The 20,512-nt window shown below is 42.5% G+C and overlaps 2 protein-coding genes across 3 annotated transcripts in view; one reads left to right on the top strand and one right to left on the bottom strand.

Moving 5' to 3' along the window:
• Window positions 1–16,981, bottom strand: part of LOC110982575 (G protein-coupled receptor 54-like) — an 85,516-nt gene extending 68,535 nt beyond the window's left edge. The window contains exons 1-2 of one of the 2 annotated variants that reach the window (XM_087147839.1): window positions 16,794–16,981; window positions 12,750–12,888 (exon numbers count right to left, since the gene is read on the bottom strand). The gene's annotated coding sequence lies outside the window, so the exon portion shown is untranslated. Of the gene's footprint in view, window positions 1–12,749; window positions 12,891–16,793 lie in introns of those variants that run through there. The other variant, XM_022241084.2, reaches the window with a different exon arrangement.
• On the top strand, window positions 11,764–20,455 carry LOC110982576 (uncharacterized). The gene is made up of 6 exons (XM_022241085.2): window positions 11,764–12,075; window positions 12,765–12,955; window positions 13,851–14,089; window positions 14,839–14,985; window positions 15,629–16,740; window positions 17,127–20,455. The coding sequence occupies exons 1-5, from the start codon at window positions 11,888–11,890 to the stop codon at window positions 15,761–15,763; spliced, it is 900 nt and encodes a 299-aa protein (XP_022096777.2). The 5' UTR covers window positions 11,764–11,887; the 3' UTR covers window positions 15,764–16,740; window positions 17,127–20,455.
• Window positions 20,456–20,512: the final 57 nt, after the last annotated feature.

Consider the following 20,512-nt stretch of genomic DNA (forward strand, 5'->3'; position numbering starts at 1 on the left):
ATTCAGAATGATTGTCTTACTTATTATAACGTGGTATACGGAGTGTCCCTGACATTTTGCTAACTGGGCTCATGGGCTCGCTTTGTCACGGTGTCCGCCTTTTCACTGGTTTCAGCTTTCACTGCGCGATACCGAATAGAAGCAACTTTTACAGTTGCTTTATATACCAAATGACTTGCCGGATGCACGGTTTACAGCCGGTGAAACTCGCGCCTGACCAGCCACCAAACCCCCCCCCCATAAAGAAAGAAAAAACCTGGTAACTTCATACCGGTGGGGAACAACGGGGATTTCAGAGTCTATTGGTACCGATATCACCGTGGTCGGTACGGTGCTGATGACCCGATCCCTGCAGGGGTGTATATCCATCTACGTAAACAGTGAGAACCACCACCAAAGAACCTCAATATCAGTTGAAAAGTGCGTCAAAGAGCCCGGGAAAGTTTGCCTCAACCGTGTCAATCTTGTACTGTTGCCATGGAAACTAGCCAACACCTGTGGCCCTTGGTATTTGCCGAACGAATACCTCTTTTCTGACTTATAACGAGAAGTATAACGTCAATTCAAAATGGAGCGGTACTGCCGTGTGATTCCTCTCTGTTTCTTTCCAAGCGCGAAGCTCATCGATTTTTTGGTAAATGCGTTTTGCCTGTCAAAAGAGATCTAGTGCAATTGATGGTAAATCCGTGCGATTAAAGGTCACAATTCCAACTGAAAAGGGGGGGGGGAACCCCGGTCGTTTCCTTGACAGTTTGGAGGGGCGGAATTCGATCCCGTTTTTGTCGTCGCACTTTCTCCACCCCTCTGACGCCTAGAATAACAAATTTTCCATGAGCTGACATTTCAAAAAGGAACATCGCCTGGGGTGCTCCGCTTATTTGGTGTATCCGTCCCTTTAGAAACACCGACAAACAAACGATACCTGATACTTCCAGTTTTCAATATCGACCAGGAGAGAGGTGCAGAGCCGGATGGAAACTCAGCTATTGCTGTCTCGAAATTCTGTAGGCGCTCAAAATGAATCTGTTCCTAGGTCTAGACTTGTGAATTTATAAAGTTTATTTGATTTTCAGTCGATTTTTTTAGGAATGTATGTTATCACTGTTGTACCGGTTAAGACACTTACACAAGCAAAATCTAAAAAAGATCTTTTTTCCCGCACAAGGAAATCCGACTTTGCAAAGTAAATTCACTTGAATTGCGTCAAATTACGTTTCGTATAGGTAGTATAGTTCATATGACTGCACGTAATATGATTGAAATGAACTTTGCTAAGCCTCACGGGTCACGACGGGCAATGACGATTTCCAAATTGGCGTTGTAACCACGTCATCTGTCTCAAGCCAAGTTATGACATTTAAGGTTGAAAGAGTGCAGTAGCCCATCATTTATACCACCCGTAATAGGTTACATGGATTTTTGTTACACTGTTTAGATAATGGTATCAACGGCAGCATTTTCTTATATTAATTAGAGATTCTGATGATCCATGCTTGTACAAAAAATAAATAAATCACCTGATGCATGTTTTCTCAACCAACCCAATTTCAATTTGTTTGTACTAAATACAGCCAATCTATAGACCTTTTAGCGACGGTTTAATATGAAGTACGACATCTGCAATGACGACGATCAGTTTGAAATAACAAACGGGCACTTTTCTTCGGTTGGTCTCCCCTTTGGCAAGCCTCGAGAGTTTCACCAGCAGAAAACTCCAGGCCGCCCAAAGCACTCGCTGAGAAGAATGAGGATTTATGGAGGGGGGTAATGCATCTGTCAGCGCTGGCAACCTGGCAATTTTGCTGCTGCCAACGTCTTAATTGTAAGGATTACGTTCTTTCATTAGTCCTTCGTATGAACTTCGTGGCCTGTTAAAACAACCAATTCACTTGTCTCAACCTGGGCACGGGGCATCCGTGTGGAGAAAGGTTCACAACATGTCCGCGTGCGGCCATCTAATCTGTCAGCATTAACGGCTGAAAAACACCAGGCGGGAATATAAAAAAAAATTCGATGTAAACACTCGCCAGTGACTGTAATCACAACATTGAATGCAACATGAAATACAATAGACAGGTAGACAGGCATGATATCGCTCATGGGGTAAATCAATTCTTGGCGAGGAAGCTTTGCACTCAGGCACGTCAGAAAGAGACCTGAGCGACATTATTGCCACGGGCGGTAGATGCCGTTAGTCTTCTTTGCAGTCTGTAGCTACCGTCCGTTTATGCCAAGTCCATAATTTTGTGCATCTGTACAAACCTGCAAGGCAAACAGTGATTCTATTCCAATCTGGATGCAGGATTTTTTTTTGTTTGAAGCTGTGGCGTAATTGGGGTACATTTGGCAGGGGTGCACTATATAGACACTATATAGACCACTCTCATTTGCCAACAACTTGTATGGGTAGCAAAAGTTGGCAGAAATGTCTTCTTTTGGTTGGTTTTCGATTCAACCTTAAATGGACATCTGTCCAATTAATTTTAAATAGGTCTGAATCTTCATTTATTATTTATTAGTATGTGTATTATTGTCCAGTATTCTGATAGCTGTGTAGGATGTTGAACACTTTGTGAATTATTGTTTTACTTTTGTCCGAAAGGCCCTCCATAGTTTAAGCAAGTACTTGTATCAAAAACACGACTGTGGCGTCGAAAGAAAAACAGACCCTCTAGGGGCGCTCATTCACGGGAAGGGGCACTCAATGGGTGCAAAGCGGACTATGACCAGATGCTTAGCTTCTTTAATTTCTGAGCGGGGGTCACAGGCCTCAAGCTGCGGAGGGGGGAAGCCCTTGTACCCATTCTCTCCTCCTTAGTTACGCCACTGGGTCCAAGGTCCAAGAGTTTGGGGGTTCGAATTGTAAATAGTTACATGGAGAACTCTATGCATTAAATATATGGAGCGGTGACTGCGCCATTGCATTTTGTATATTGTGTACATGATCCGAGTGGTTGCTGATGGGGTCTTTCCCACTGACTAATACGCTAGCGCACTGAAGCCACCCCACAGTGGCGTTGCTAGGATTTTACTAGTGGGGAGGGTGCACAAGGGGGAACCAGCATCTTCTGGGGGGCACCAGCTATCAGTAATGTGGTTTTTGGGGGCAAGCTTTTGTTAGCCTTGTTCAATATCTATTCAATATTGCAAAGTATGATTTTATTCGGTTTTTTTTAGTGAGGGGCACCTGGAGAGCAGCGGGAATTTGTGGGGGCACGTGCCTCCAAGCCCCTCCCCCGGCTACGCCCTTGCACCCCCACCACCTTTATTTTCCCTTGACGCATGCGCAGTATGATTTCACACCCCTCTTTTTCTTCAAGGTATTGAGGCAAACATCTGTATGTGTGTCGACTCTTGAAGCAGACAGAGTACCAGAGTGTGACGTCATTTTGAACCAGAAAATGTAGTGCAAACAAAATCGGAGCATGCGGCAGGTTGATTCATGCTCTGGTTCTTGCGCTAATGCCTTTTACACACTTGTGCGCGTGACATGGTGACATGGTCACTTCCGTAATCGGTACTTTATAACCACAGATTTTAGTGAAACTTCAGCATTGCGTGTGTGGGTTGTTACGTGAAACGCATGAGCTCGGGTAACAAAAACAGCAGAAATGTGGCTTCAGTTGACAAGCCAAGGTAAAAAAAGAAGTAAATTTTTCCCCAGGTTTCATAAACCGTTTACAATATGGTTGCGTATAGTAATGACTGTCGTTTGATGGTGGTCAGGAAGTTCAATAATCCGGAGGTCTTTTATTCCGAAGGTTCAGTAGTCCGAAGGTAAGCTGTTCTAAGTCAACAGTGAGCACCAGTTAGTCCCAAAGACAATATCGAATGCTGGAGGGAAGTGAAAGTCAAATTTGGACTAATGGAATTTGTGCGCTATTTGGATTAACAATCCTTCCGGCCACTAAACCATTGGCTAGTCTTATTTACGGACAGGTGAATCCCTAGGTAAGGGAAACCCATGTGTTTGGACTGTCGAACCTTCGGACGAATTAATGAGCGTCTGGGAATAGGGATCCGCCTTGGGGATAGGCATTTCAAGTTACAATCCCTCAGCTCACTTCACTTTTCGGTTCGGGTCGTGGTTCCATACGGATCGTGATTCGGGTTGGGTCGGGTCGGTTCGGGTTTGTTGCAGCCACTGAAAAAGTAAGTCTCCGGGTATTACATTATTTGCCATCTCGGCACAAGTTTACGTACCTTACCGAAATGAGGGTCCCGTATTAAGAGTTCACACGAAACATCCGAGGACGTGAGCATTCTTACGATTTCATCCTTGAATTAAGGCTACCGCACGACCTGTCTGAAGATGAGTGTCTGAAACCTGTCCCTCAACAGCAGTCCATCCCGACCAATAATCCAATCACAGACTTGGGAAGTTTCTTGGGAAATCTGAACGAACATAAGGTGCACCAGCGCGCGGGTTAACGGAATATTGACCTCGATAATTCAATACGATGACAACGCAGACGGACGCGGACAAGGCAAATGTCGTCTGTCGGTGACAGGAACATGGATTGTTTCGACAATTTCCATTACTCCTTGGTACGAATTTGTGTTTTCCAGAAATTTAGTAGCTGATGCCTTCACATAGAAGGGGGGGGGTGTATGAAGAAAGATTGTACTGCCCTAATGAAGAACGTACAGAATTACAGGATGCATTAAATTGCACCATCTGATTAACAGATAGGGTACAAAGCCATGTTTGCCAGTTATTGAAAGCTGCCTCCCCAAGACACAATGTTACCAGACACGAGGTCTGTACAGGAACAGGGTAATTTTTGATGTCGCCATAATCAAATGTCACGGGCAGACGGATTTAAAAGCATTCATGCGCCACATGTCTGCCTGAGGACCTCAAACAGCATTCAAATATCCGCAGTCCGGAAACGGATCCATTTTTTCCGCTCTCTCTTACTCGTCAGCGGTCGTTCCACTAAAAGCCGTGTTTACACATTCAGAGGCATCCAAACGAAATGAATAGGAATGCACAGTTGTTACCATTCCCCTTTTTTTCAGTGACAGGGATGAGCAATTGGTTGCATCAGCGCAGAAATAATGTAATGGCTCTGCAGACAAACTGGCCACTAGACAAATAAGCAAAGGCACATCGATTACCTCTTTGTCAAGCATTCCCCGTTGAAGCTAAGCCTGTATTTCATCCTCTGATATAATTTCATTAAACCTTGGACGAATACTGCAGTACTATTTTTGATTCAGTTTCAGTGTTCGATCCCTAATTACCTTCAGTATGTTTCCCTGATCTGAACTATACTTGGTTCTAGACGAGTGAGCAAACAAGAATGTTGGATGCCGATCTCACATACTTACATTCGATTTATTGTTACTAGATCTCTTGTCATATGGATAGGTAATACTGGTAACTTTAATAAACTATACTTATCATTTACATTTCACACGAAGTTCCTGCACAAAACAAAAGCAGAATTGCAAAGAATTTCGTGAAATCACAGTGGATTCTCCGCAGGTAGAAGCTTCTTCGCTCCACCAATACCTTCGTCTCTCCTACACCCTCCAGAAAGGTAGAGAGACGGTGGTGCAACAACAACCTTGAGATCTTGTAGATGGTGACAAGTAGGTAAGAAAGGACTTTGAGTTAGCTGGAGCGGAGATTTCTCGGTGGTTTGTAGTGGTTTGATTTGGTATAGCTCCAATACGACTTCGAGGAAAACCGATGCACCGAACATCTATATTAGTTTTCCACTACCATTATCTGGTTTGCATTAGGTCATTTTTGTTGCTTCCCGTGTTAAAGCGGGTTAACCTCTTATCTACATCCCGTTGCAAATGCACTTTCCGCCGCTACAGAACGTGGTCTCTATAGGTTCACATGCATGAACGCCTCCTCGAGCTCCTGGATGATGATTCCCACGTGCACTTCGCACCAACAGATGCCTCCAGCATTTGCCTGCGTTTGGGACATTCATCAGAACTCCCCACAGACGTTTAATAGTGACCCTCTTGGTAAACCATGAAACCAACTGTCAAAGCCTGGCACATGGAACTAGATAGGGTAGATTTTGTTTACGATGGACTAAAAAGAATGTATTCGACTATTGAAAACTTCCCTGAACACTTTTTGCTAGCAGATTGTAAACATGGTCAGTGTTTAGCAGTTGAACTTAGGCATTCAGGATTTAGACTTTCATGCATTTTTACAAACTGATAACCAGATTGGTTCAAATTCTGTAACAATTTGAAAGGTGTACTACCAACAAAACGAACCAGAATGCGTAAGCAAGCATCATTAGGGTGAATATTGCTCCTTGCTTATACCAAGATGATGATCTCTGAATCACGACACACCAGATGCCTACTAACTGAAATTTCCCAGCCAATATATATGTATATAAGTCACAGCCCGAAAACCCACGAGGTTTCCGGCGAGGGGGATTACTGGGGCGAAAGATTCCGGCCAAGACGTTGACAACCCAGATGATGAAACCAGCTTAGATAAATACCAGCGTCTTTGATTAAATCAGACCATCCGATCATGGCAGCGGTCAGCAGCCGGCGGTACTTTTCCAGATGGCGCAAGAAGTGTCAGACATCAGTAAACTAAACTATTAATAAGCACCAAGGCAGTGTTTCACGTGGCCCTCCAGTCGTATAGACCTCAAAGAGGAATTTAGCTACGCTTGGCTGAAAAGGCAACCTTGCAGGAGAACAGGGCAAATCAAAGATGGACACAGAGAAGACCACGGACACTATAAGTGGAAGCCTCAACTGAAAACAACTGGAGTCTTGACTAGTGGAGGTTTTTCTTGAACAAAAGCTCTACCGTAATGATATGTTGGAAATGCTGTCCAAGGCAGCCAACAAGGCTTTAAGATTTTCGTTTTTATGTAAATGGAAATGTTTATTCTGTCCTGGCTTTTTCTATTAAACTACTGACCTTTTTGCATGGACCAATGCTCACTTTTTTGCACAAATGGAATGAACATGCAAACGACCATCTCGACAAACATCAGTGGTGTTATTCATTACACTGTGAGGAGAACGAATTACAAGTTACAAGACAGAGGATATATTAACACCGTTGTAAACATACGGCGATTTCCTGTTTGAAGGTGCGATAGATGAATCAAGCATTTGCTCGTCACCATTTTCTATGGTGATTCCAGGGTCTACTATACCACGTGCTTCAGTTCGTTTTCAAATATGGACTATTCTGCCACGAGACTGTTGTGCCCGGAAGGTAACACGCTCTCGTATAGTGACACGAGCTGACAATTAAGTTGGAAATAGCAACCATACGTGCAGTATTTCATGATTGGTGGAAAGCAGGGCAGGTGCTCGTCCTTGTAGGCTTTGTCAATGAATGAACTCGACGGGTAGAGAAAGTAATTTCGAGTGAATCTCTTTGATCTTCCGGTTTAAAAACCAATATTTTGGGTGCCAATCTCTGATTCTGTTGAACCGTCACATTTAAAGAAAAACAGAAACTCGGAGAAAAGTACTATTACCCTCCTGTAAGATATAACTGTCCTGTCGCTGACGCTGTCCTGACGTCTCACATTGCCCACAGGACCGCGTGCACTTGCCGAAATATGTGAGGGGCGCTTATGCTAAATCCTCCCACCGATTGAAGGGGTCACTCGAGCCCCTCTCTCCGGTGCTTTGGCGACTGTACCAGCTGCCTTGGATAGTATTTTCTTCAATTACCCACCCATCACGGTTGATTGCTCAGAGGAATTGGTAGCGGTGTCCTCGCATCCTCACAAGGGTGGATCGTACTCTTACCGACGGTGATGGTCGTTATAAAATTACTTTTGATACGGAGGTCCAATTTTAATTACCTCACCATATGCCGTTGTACCTGAGTTTATTTTTTTGTTACAGGTATACTGCGTTTATGTTTATCAAGTATATACAGCTTCATACTTCGAGTTCACTGCTCTTTTCGATAAATCTGTCTTACCTCTTAAGGTTTCATCCTGTCTTGTATTCGACTGATTTGATTGAAGATACTTGTACCTCTGGTTGCGGGGATCATTCCTGCCCAGCTAACATATCAGCTAAAATCGTTAATTGTGGTAAAGCCATTAGATAATTAGGCCATCCTGGCCAACCGTATCAGTAGGTCCAGCTTGCGGAGACAATTTTATCCACAAATCACCGCGTATGCTCATTAAAGATTGATTAAGGCGGATTCTTCAGAGTGAGAACGTCGGTTATAGTAATTCTCTTCTTGAGCCGTGTCGGCGAGTTATATTGTTAAACCACAGTGATGCGCACAGTATCGCCAAGATGAAATCCCGTTAGGTTTCCTGTCATCGGCTGGTTTATTGCCCTAACTGGAGGTACTGCAGGGAAAAATTGAATTTCACGCGCCAAGAATCAGTCTCAAACCCCGTTTTAAGATATGTGTTTGGCTTTTTTTCGCAACGCAGGACGTTGCTCTGCCTGCCGGTATTTTGGCCCAGACCCAGGCGATGTGAGCCGCGCAGAACACCACATGCGCTCATCCAAGAATTACATAAGGCGGGGGCTGCCCGTGGCGCGCGGGCATTCCTCACACGAGCATCCCCCGTAATTATTGTTTAGCTCTGTCTCAATTGGCACATGTGTGCATGGCATTTCTATGCGAACTATTTGCAGGTGATGAATAGCGGGCGAGTGGTGAAATCAAATGTCCTCAGAAAAAAAAGCCGGATCTGGTGAAGATTATATTGACTAGTCATGACAAGTGGACCTCTCCAATTTCTATCCTCACATCTTGAAAGTCAACGACGTGGAAGGTCGAGGGTAAATCTAAGTTCAAATGATCGACTGGAGACCACTCAAGTCCAGCAAAAAACTTCCTACGTCACAACACACGGCATACTGGAGGGACGAAAACACAGACTTGCTCGTGCTTGCCAGCACTGATGTCAAGAGGCTTCATTGGCTCAGAGCAAGAACGGGAAATGAGATTGTTATAAACACAGAGTGTTTATGTGCGCATGGTGCATGTGCATTTTCCTCTGAATGTGCACCATGTGTAGGGCCTGCAAGCGCATGGGCCCCAGCGCACAGTGGGAGCGCTGTGGTGTTGAAATGTCGAGGGGTACTTAAACATTACGGAGTCCACGTATCAGACACCGTCCGGAACACAACGCGGATGTTCACGGCACGCGTTCACGCCGAATCCAAGCTTGTTCCCTGTCGAAGCAGCATGCTCTCAGAGGTAAATGTGATAGCAATCCCCGGCTTTCCTCTGAGAAGCACAGTCAGTGTTAGCTATATCAGAAACGAGGGAAGCAGTCTCATTCTAGAGATCCAAATCCACTTATATTTTCCGTATCAGACGAGCAGTTCACATCAAAGACTTCCCTCGACCACACTTCACGCTCCACAGCTAATGAAGCTTTTTGAAGTTTGATTAATGCCCTCGAACACATAAACATGAAGCTAATTGGGCATTTGTTTTCGAAAGTAAACAAAGTGCCTCACGTCGGTACATGTTTTGAGGTCATGAGGGTGGTGCATAGTCAACTATAAGTGTAATTAAATTTACAGTGAAAACTGAGTCTCAACGATAATTGGGTGCTCGCTAGCGCGCGACTCCTTACTTTAAACGTAAATCCAGGGCCGAGGCCCAGTTCCAAATTTCCAGTGTCGACCGGTCATTTTCCTCGAAATTAAACCTTAGTGACATGATTTTTATCACCGACATGTATATGTCATGTACTTAAGGCTCCATCGATTTACAGGAAATCAATTCAGATTATGCTAATGGATGGGGAATTTCCGATCCGTCGTATCGCACAAACCCTCACAAATGCGACTAAAAGCATCAATTTCCAAGCGACCTACTAAAGGAATCACAATATTTTCAAATTTTGAGATTTTTATATTGCAGAGAAAGAGCAGATACATTTGAGTGATTCCGAAATCTGGTAAAAGCATGCTCAGTCAACTGCATCTTTGAAAGGGATTTGTACAATGATGGGCTTCGAATATGCCGTCAAGGCAATGACATCTTTCTCCTGTTACAAGTCAAAGGGACTACTGTTGTGATGGGATTTTTTATGAGGTCCGTCTCATTGTCACAGTACCTTATATGGAAGAGTCGGAGCACATTTACACATCCCTCAACACTCAATTCACCACCCCCGGCGATAAATGGTAGTGTCAATAGGCCTATAAAGTAGCAGGAGATCTCTCTTTCAATACGGCCACTTAATCGATCCTGCCACAATAAACTAAAAGTCTGTACAGCCCGTGAAATAATTGCTTAAATCTGCACTTTGCGGGTTTCACATTTTCGTGGGCAATTTTCCATCTTAGTGAACTGGCAGAGAATGCTGTATCCTTTACGCGCTAGAGCTAGAGGCGACCGTGCGAAATTTTACACCATCCCACCGATGAAGCACCCGCACAACTGCCAACTATTCGTGTCCGGCAAGCCAACAAAACACAAAACATTGGCAATAAACATATGGTACCATAGGTAAAGAAAATGGTGAGGTGGAAAATTTGAGCAATTAGGTGAGGTTTAAGGAAAGACTACCCAAGCCTGTTCTTTTTTTTTTCTCAGAAAATACGTCTTTCGGCAGCAGCAAAAGAAGGAGCATGAGGAATGTTACTGTCTTTCAGTGAAGATACAGAGACGTATTTGAACGTTGCTTTAAGTTCAGTCGAGATTTCTAAAGGGAGGCAAGACTCTTCGCTGTGGTCAGGGAAAGTCAAGGTTGATCAAAACCTAAGCGGACAAGGGATGGAGGAGAACTTTTACCAAGGCGGAAGGATAGCTAAGAAGCGAAGTGAAAGTGAATGGATCTTCAGTTCTTGCCTAAATTCCCTCGTCCATCTTGCCCAATTTAAGGGAGGGGTAGGCCTAATTGATCTGACCAGGCCGACGAGCTTTCCGAGAGGCAAAACATTCCCCAAGCCCTCAATAATTAAAGTGCCCCTCGCTTCAAATTAGCTCCTAATGTGATTTATTTAACAGACGATTTCTTAATACGTGTTTCAGAGCTTTTGGCGAGGCAGTTAGATTTAAACCGTGACACGAGGCTCGCTTTTAATGAAGCGCGGTCGGTTTTACTTTCTTCATACGTTTTGCAATTAGTAATACAATGTACTTCATTACATTAGTCCTCTCCTGTTCCTCGTGAGTTTGGACGGTTCGTCCATCCGTAGGAAGGTAAAGAGACATTTTCCTTGAATTTTTCAGAATTTACACGTCTTTTCTGCACTCAAATTAAAACATTAGAGGTGCATGCAACAGGCACATGAAAACAGGATTATAATCGCAAGGGGAAATAGTTCAAACCAGTTGGTTATTCCCGCCAGATATCTCTGGTGATAGTTTCCCAGTGTTTTGATTGAATAAAATCGTTTGCAACTGATGTGCATTTTCCTGTCGGATTGTGGGATCTAACGTCAGATCGATGGCGCGTGCAATTTGAAACGAACGCACACATTGCCATTATGACGTTCACTACGCTTAACTATTCCCTAGGTACGCACTTGTCATGAGTTGGGAGAAAAAGTAGCCTCCTCATTAGAATGGCACTGCAATCTTGCCGAATGAACCGAAGATATTTTACCCTCTACATTCTATAAGCATGAGTCTAGTTACAATTACATCCTAATTTTATTGATGATCTGAAAGTGAAAGACAGCGACATTTTGGTTAGCGTTAATACCACCCCTTAAATAACTTCCATCCTGAAGTAACAATTTTTCAGAACTAACAATTGAAAAAGGGACGCACGTAGTAACTACTGTGACGTCATTGTGTGAATATTAAAAAGATATTGTTGACAGAAAACCTAAGAAACCAGCAGAAACCGTCAGCGATCGAAATCGTGAACACTGAGAGTACTTTGCGAACGTTTTTGTGAGAAGAAAACTTTGATTTTTGCATCCATACATGGGTTGTACGAATTCTACAATTGGTCTAGAGCCCTTGGGACCTTGCCAGCAGGCCTGGGTGGGCAGCAGGCCCCCCTGCAAAGGGTGGCGGAGGGTCTTTGGCAGGGTCGTGTTACCGATGTGTGGTGTCTCCAACAGGGTGGTGCCTATCGGAGTCAATCCCCACCCGGAAGAGCCGGCCGAGAGGTAGGGGTCGAAATCTTTCTCAGAGAAAATCGGTTAAATCCTCCAGAAAACATCAACTTCCATACGACTTGGGGTGACGCACGTTATAGGACACAGAAGGGAACAGAGGAATACAAGAAATAAAAGCGCAGAATGGGTAGAAGAAAAGAACCTAAGAAAACAATATTTCAAACCCTGTATGGAACAACACATTACCCGCGAAAGCCCCAAAGCTTTTAGCAGTGTGTGACTTTGTATGAAACAAATAGAGCTCGCAATGATAAAATTATCTACTGTCGTTTTGTTAGCGATCTTCTACCAGTTGGGCATACCTGTCAGGTATTTTATAAGAATTGTTTTACAGGGCAGCACATAATGTGTAGGCCTACAGCATGGTATATGTGACGTTACCAATCTTCTACCTTCAGTTGGGCATTTATTACACACTTTGTTTTTACAGTGCAGCACATAATGTGTATGTACAGAATGGCATAGGTGACGGTTGAGGAGAAACTGTGTGAGCAACACTGTAGCTGACATGTTGGTTACAACAAAGCGATGGCAAATGTTAATACTTCGAAATATCTTGCACTACCAACCAGTCTTGTTTTATTTCTCGAATGCCCAACTTCGAGGGAAAATTTCAGAATGATATCGTGCCAAAAGTGTATCAAAGAAAATGTTCAATACTTTACCGAATTTGCGTGAAGGACCGACTTCAACAAACCAACCAGCGAGCCCCTGGATATCCCGGATGATGATGACGTTGTCGATATCGTAGACCCCGCCATGGCTTCCCCAAAATACAGGCCCGAGTCCTCCTCCTCTTGGGACCTACCACGGCCAAACAAAGAAGGCAAGGATGTTGAGGTTATTGACCTGGAAGAAGAGGCGGAAGAGAGTAAGTCAAGCGCCCAAAACTGATAAAATGTGCGGTATTTTCGTGCCCGTGGTTTTGTCGCCACTCCGGTTCATGAAGCTGTGAAGCTGGTTCACTTTTAGTGGTTCACTTTTACTTATTCTGTTTGTTTTGGTTTTCATCTTTCCTTTTTGAACTGATCAGTTTTGTTGATAGCCCACCTGCTCCATCTAGATAACAAATTGCAGTCATTTCTGAAACATTTTGGGCAAAATACACTGTTTTCTCAACAGCCCCGAAAGCAAATAATTCGTTTTCTGCCCCTAATTATTGTTGGATTCAACTTGCAGGAATATCGGCACATTGCTGACTCTTTAGAAATCCAAGCTTCGGTCGACCTGTATTTCACTTGCGGGATAATATCCATTTTTTTCATGAACAATACGCCATGATATATTTCCAAGTTTCACCTGCCTTTTTAGTGAGTTGATTTTACACGTTTAGTCAGTTCATAATGCATGTAATTTGTAGTACTGCAGCACCTACATGAATTTATAGAAATACCGTGTAAGGAAAGACACCTGTGTACACACAGGAAGTAAAAGAATAACTTGTCTTTTTTTTTCTTCACTCAGTAATCATACACATCAAGGGTGCTCATGCACTTCTCGGTAGTGAGCCTTTTGTCAAAATTTGTACTGGGTAAATTACGGTAAAATTCATTAAATCTGAAGGCAGCGCTGAATTTAATTACCTTTCGAAATGTATGCTAATGTACAACTGTAATTGTTTCGAATAATTTTAAGAAACTAATATATTAAAAATTTCCAAAACAACTAGATAGGCCTATAGCCCTTCACAAAAAAGTTAAATATTTGCGCAACGCAAACGCCACAGGAGGAAACCCAGATTGATTATTCAACACATCTGTTGACAGTGACCGCCGTTCAGTATTTTGCCAGTCGCTCGGCAAGTCCCCTCCCTACACGCCTGCCGATCCAGAGAGCCTGGAGAGAGCGCCCCCCATCACGAGGAGGCATCCAAATGGAGCTTGCCCTCTACGGTAAGAATGCGACTAGGCCGCTCCCGTCATGCCTCAGTCGCGCCGTCCTGGAGAACAACTTCAAGGACAAACAACTGCAGGATGACGTCAGAAGAGCTCAGAGACAGCACCTGGTAAGTGGAAAACCTTTTCCCCATTTACTCAAGGATGAACTGAACTTTTGCAAAACGCTGAATTCCAGAGTGTAGATACGAAATTGTACTCTCTAAATGTAAGACTGAAACTCTCACTCTCCAAAACAGTGAGTCCCTTACAAAACCACCCCACAAGAGTGAAAACCACTCAAACAAAACAAGAACCGCTTAACACGAGGAGCCATATAAGTGAAAACTCTTTTACGAGTTGTCTCTTACATTGCTCTTTGAGAGAGTATAAATTTCACTCTTTTATTTTGGAGTGGTTTTCACTCTTTATCAGTGGTTTTTAAATGCAATTTCTCTTTTTAGAGTGATTTTTTTCATTCCCTTAAATCAGAGAGTATCTTTGAAAATTCATATTACTTTGACGGACGTTTAGTTCACCAACCACAAAAAAATCAACAAAAAAAGTTACTCCTTTAACCTTTCCTAAAAATCTAAAAATGGGCCCGACTTGATCTGTTAGCATTGATATTGTTACATGCGATGATTTAGATTTGTATCAAAGGTTCCAATTTCATTCAAGTTTTATTTCCAAAGCAAGATGAAGGAAAACCATATTTTGAAGCTCATGTTTTAGGCAGGTACTAAAACAGGGCATATATTGAAATATCAACATGCGTAATACATGCAGACACTGAAATACATTCCTGCAGAAAAATCAGGAATGAAGGTGAGGGAGGGCCACCTGGCATTACCTACTTTGTATTTCTGTCATTTCACAGGAGACTCATCTGAGTTCTGTCTGTCACCATGACAGCAAAGCTAGGGATACGACGAGGAAGCCATCCGCCGTCCAGTCTTGCCTGGATGCGTTCATGCAACATGAACAAAGTCGTCCCCTCACCAAGTTCGGCCGAAGACTGCACAAGGTATGCGTCAAGACTTTAGTGTTGTAGCTAGGTTCCCTTAATTGTTCCTAACTTAGCTGATATACCAGATTGTGGCCATCTGGCCCAGGTACCTGGCTGGTGTTGGCCGAGTTTCTTAAAAGAGAAGGGATAGTGTTTGGGCAAACAGATGATACGGATTTGCAGTGATTGGCGATTTTCACTTGGCCACTTCCGCCATACAATTTTACACAAACACTCAGATGCTGTAGAAAGCACTTGTACTCCGAAAATATCGTCTGATTTTTTCAAGCCCGATTCATGTCGTACCGCTTCTCAATTTGATCTTTGATGGACTCGGAAAAGGACCACCACACATTAGCACATTCAAACTTTCCGTCTCCTCTGTCGACAGACGTATGGATTTCAACTCTAGCCAATGCCAAAGCGTTGAAGTACCCATTGGACGATATAAAAAAAGAAGGCTTTCTATACAGAAACATCACTCACGTCAATTTTACAGTATCTGAGCCAACTTGGGAATGTTTGCCCAGCGAATTTGCTCAAACCAAGCCTGAAAGACGTCCTTAATTATCTCCATCTGGTGTCAACACTTACAAAAGGGGTTGCAAACAGCGAGTAAATATTCAAAATAGACATGTCATATCATCCTTTTTTTTTCAAGGTCTGCGTGTCTCCAGTGGAAGAGCAGGCTGAAGCAGAACCCCAGGACACGACTTCCCCCCGTGCCTCTAGGGTTTCCTCTCCCGAGGAACGTCCCGAGTCGACGTGTCGGGGCGAATATGACTTCTATTTTTAAAATTTGTTTCAATAGAGACATATAGGGAAGGAAGGTTACGGGATGACATTTCCATGCATCCCCCCCCAAAAAAATGAGGAAAACAAGCCAGAATTATAGCACTGCAGTCAAAATAGTGACAACCAAGATAAGGGAAAACTTTGTAAACCTGCTTCCCAGCCACCAAAATGACCTAACTGCTTTCAATACAGTTTAAAATTCAATCCATATCACCAGAAGAGCAAAACAATCTATTTCCTAAAAAAAAAATAAAATTGAGAAAAGGACACATCGGTGGAAAGCACGCACAGAGACCGGATGATGGATAAACATTGGAGCGAGCAGATTATAAATGAGGCAAGTTCGATCATTGTAACACATAGCTGCCTAGTATCTACCGGTATTGTGTTTGCACTGTCAAATTCAAATCGTATTTGTGACAGAGGCTCGACTCTTTGGCCCACAGCCAACATAACGACGGAGAGGTCTGACCAAGGTTTTGAATAAAAAGAACTTAAAAACTTAATATACTTGTACTGCATAAGGTTGGGCGCGATCGGTCGATCTTTGCGCATTGGTATGTCGTTTAATAATTCCACCATCCGCCAATCGCCCTTTCTTTTTTATTTACGGTTGTGAAAGAAGGGTTCCAAAAAGGGAAGTAAAGTTGGGGATTTCATGTAGAATCGACCAATCGCGCCCAACATTAAGTGTAATTGTCACATCACTTGATTTCAAATATGGAAGCATTGCTTTTAATGTGTTAACCTTATGCCGTATGTCTGTAATCCTGCAAGGGTTTTCAAGGCAAAGACATTAAATATTTATTTCCTTTCTTACGTATTTGCTTGACCAGGTAGCCGTCGCACGGTATTAGTCAACAGCGACAAGTGATCTTCACTCTTGGCTTAAGTCCTCTCCAAACCAACGCCAAATTTGGTGCACATAAGGGCGGCTGTGATGTCACGCATCATGCCTAAACCTAGGGAACACAACAGGTAACTACATGTGCCAACAATCCCAACAATAACCTGTCTTTCCTGAAGCGTACCTTGTGACTGTTTTTCCTAGTGTCGAGAAACTCTGAGCTGCTTGCTTTTTGCCAGTTTACTGATACTCCGTGCCATCGGTTTGGAAGACATCCAACGACAAACTGGTTTCCTTGAAGACCCAACCACCACTTTGGCCCGGCTCCTCAACAACCTCTTCTGACTCGTACAGTGTCACCTCTGAACAAGTAGCGAATACAACCCGTTTGCAGCCACCATACTGCAAATTCTGTCACGTGGTCGAATCGATTGAAACGCAGCATGCCCTTTGTTCTGCTCTGATACCGGCAAATGGTTTAAGTCTAGAACAATGTGTGTTCTTTTTCCTTATTCAGATGTTGTGCATCTCCGGAAGAGACTGGAATGTCAGATGAAGAATCTTTTGAGCCAGTGTAAGAGAAAGACAAAGAAGATGGTCTCAATGCCAGCGGTTGTCGTCCTCCGTAAATGGCTGTGCAGCTTTCGACAAACGAAAGATGCCATTCATGTTTTTTTGTTCGAGGCGAAAGGGCTTGGAATTCCAGACATGACTTTTGGAACACATTTACTTCAATATAATGCCAATGATTTCTTTGAAAAGTTTCTGCAAGCTCAAACATCCCTCAACGCGGTTTTTAAGACCGTTTTCCACTTTCTCCCCAGCCAAGTGCTGTACAGCTTCAAAAACTTTTTATGTGCACGAAATGGTAGCTCATAACATTTTGAAATTTTTGGAAATTCAATCTTTCCTTCTCCTCTTGCGTCCTTTCTTTCTCTCAACTTTATCTTCCATTTTCTGCCTTTCCCTCGTTTTCTTTGTATTTAATTACCCTCCCGGGTCCACGAAGTCTATCGCTAATCGTAAGTGGGTTCCGAATCACCCATTGCTTTCTTGTCAGTTCTTCTTTTTCAAATTCTACTTGTTTGTCTGTTATTCAGTCTACCAGTCTCATTTTATTTTAGACAGGGATGAAACTGATGGGTGATGTGGTGATGGTGACGATAATTCATGTGACAGATTGCCGATGGATAAATACTTTAAGGAAAACGGTGAATTCTCTTGAATGAAATGCAGGATGATCAGGGATGGTAATGGATAGTTTGAGTGTTAGTGTATGGTTGAGATATGCGCGCATGATTGGGAGTAATATGGATGATCAAGGTGATAATGGATGATTAGAATGATAATGGATGACTGGTGGGGGATAATGGATAATAGGGGTTATAATGGATGATCGGAATGAAAATGGATTACAGGTATTGGGTGAAAATGAATGATCGGGAGTGATAATGGATAGTTTGAGTGTTAGTGTATGGTTGAGATATGCGCACATGATTGGGAGTAATATGGATGATCAAGGTGATAATGGATGATCAGAATGATAATGGATGACTGGTGGGGGATACTGGATAATAGGGGTTATAATGGATGATCGGAATGAAAATGGATTACAGGTATTGGGTGAAAATGAATGATCGGGAGTGATAATGGATGGTCATATATTGTGATTTTGCGCTCAGGAATGACTGTTGATGAGCATGGATGATAATGAACGATCAGAGGTGACAACGGACGAGAAGGGATTATGTTTGATAATATGAGGTATTAATGGATGACCAGGCAGTAGTGGATGATCGAGCTGATTATGGATTATCAAGGTGATAATGGATTACATGTATTGGAATGATAATGGATGATCTGAGGCCACACAGGATGATTACAAAGATTAGAGTGATGATGGATTATTGGGAGTGACAAGGGATGGTCAGGCTAATGGGTGATCGGGCTGATAATGGATGATCAGGTGACAATGGATGGTCAGGTGATAATGGATGGTCAGGTGATAATGGATGATCAGGTGACAATGGATGGTCAGGTGATAATGGATGGTCAGGTGGTGTGAAGAATAATCAGCTTCAGAATGACAGCGAATGATTACTGGTGGTAAAGAATGATAAAACGAAAGAATGATAGTCAATGATAAGCGATGATGGGCGACAAGGGATGATAACGGATGGATGAAATAATAATTGATTATTCGGGTGAGAACAAGTTGCACGTATTAGAGAGGATTATGGATGAAGGAACTATAATGGATGGCAGATGCTATGGATGGTTGCCATGGATGAGTAAGAGATATAATAGAGAAGAGAAAGAACTAATAACAGATGATGAAGACACCGGAAGTGGTGAGATCTGATTAGGGGTGAGTAAAGGGTGTGTATGAGTGGTGACAGGTAATGAGTTGGATGTTTAATGAAGAGTGATGGATGCCTCGGAGAAGGAATGACACGAGGTGAGAATGGAACACCGGTAAAGGTCACTGTTTGCAGTGATAGAATAGTGATGTTAATGGTAACACTGTCCATTTTTGTTCCTTGTTAAGCCTCTACTTTTCCACTCCGTTCTTAATTTTTCCTCTTCGAACATTCTCATCACTCCTTCATTTTCCTCAATCCTTTATCCGGACCCGGACCTGCTTCGGCTTGCTCAACAAGCTTGATGTAGAATTTTAGCAGCAAAGAAGTACATGTACTTACTCTGTACTTGTAATTGAATTCTGCCTTTGAATAAAGTCATAGTTGCAATCACTAGCGTAAAAATTAGCTGTGCCTTCATCCGAAAACATTGCTGTTCAATCAGAACTCTCATTATTGTATACCGCATCCTGTCTACTCTACCCAAGAACCTATATATTCTAATTGGCAAAATAAAGTTCCATTTTCTACCGTGGACCCAAGGAACAACCCACAGCATTTCCCCTGTATAAACCTAGATTTTTCTCTGTAAACATCACGGGAGAAATGTGAATCTCGAAGTATCACTAATGTTTAAAAAAAAAAGAAGTATTTTATCGAAACAACAAATTCTAAGGTTAGAAGATCCCACCTTTTCACCTGTTTCATAATTACAATCCTAAATTCACTTGGAATCAGTTGTGAATCACAGTGGACCTCCAACCACAAATTTTGGTTCAGGTGCAAACAAGTATCTTTTTAAAATCGGATTGTACGCGTCATCTAAAGGCAAGACTTGTCTAAGTGTGGTCATAATGAATGATTTTTCTGCACCTCAGTCAAAAAGTCATTTTTTAACGAAAACAACTGTTCGTTTCCTTGAAAGCTTATGTAAGCCTGAGAAACCTTCAACCCAAGCCCTTTCACTTCGATTCCTCTTAAGAATACCGACACTGGCTTTTAGCACATAAGATGTGAATGGTTTGCATTGGATGAGAAAAGCAGTGAAATATAAAGATGGATATAAATTTTGTGACAGTTTTAAGAATGTTCGCCGATAGGTAGAGTTACGATATTGAAGTTGCAAAGACATGTTGCGCCGAATGCATGAAAAGATTTTGCTCAAAAGGGACAAAGCTGTGCTGACAATTAAATCGCTTTCCAACTATCGGTGTCATAACCAGAATAACTCTTTATAAACGTTACCTTTTCGAAAAACATGAAAAACTAAAAAAGCACATTTGGGGGATTACATGCAAATGTTTTTAAATTAGTTTCATTGAATCAGTCTGTTCACTTCTGAAGCATCTGGAATTATGCAGTAAATTTTGAAATCTTATCTTACTTTGTTCTATGGAGCAATAAAAATGGTGTAGGAATAGTTACAATTGTACACGATCATTTAGAATTCTAAAACAGCAGCTTGATTACACAAAAACTACTGGGAATATTTTCATCATCTTTCAGATTCAGTTCGAAATATATTAGGAAAATTATATAATGT

The sequence above is a fragment of the Acanthaster planci genome, linkage group LG17, assembly GCF_054643075.1.
Source record: "Acanthaster planci isolate LZ-2023a linkage group LG17, COTS_SCS, whole genome shotgun sequence".
Lineage (NCBI taxonomy): Eukaryota > Metazoa > Echinodermata > Asteroidea > Valvatida > Acanthasteridae > Acanthaster > Acanthaster planci.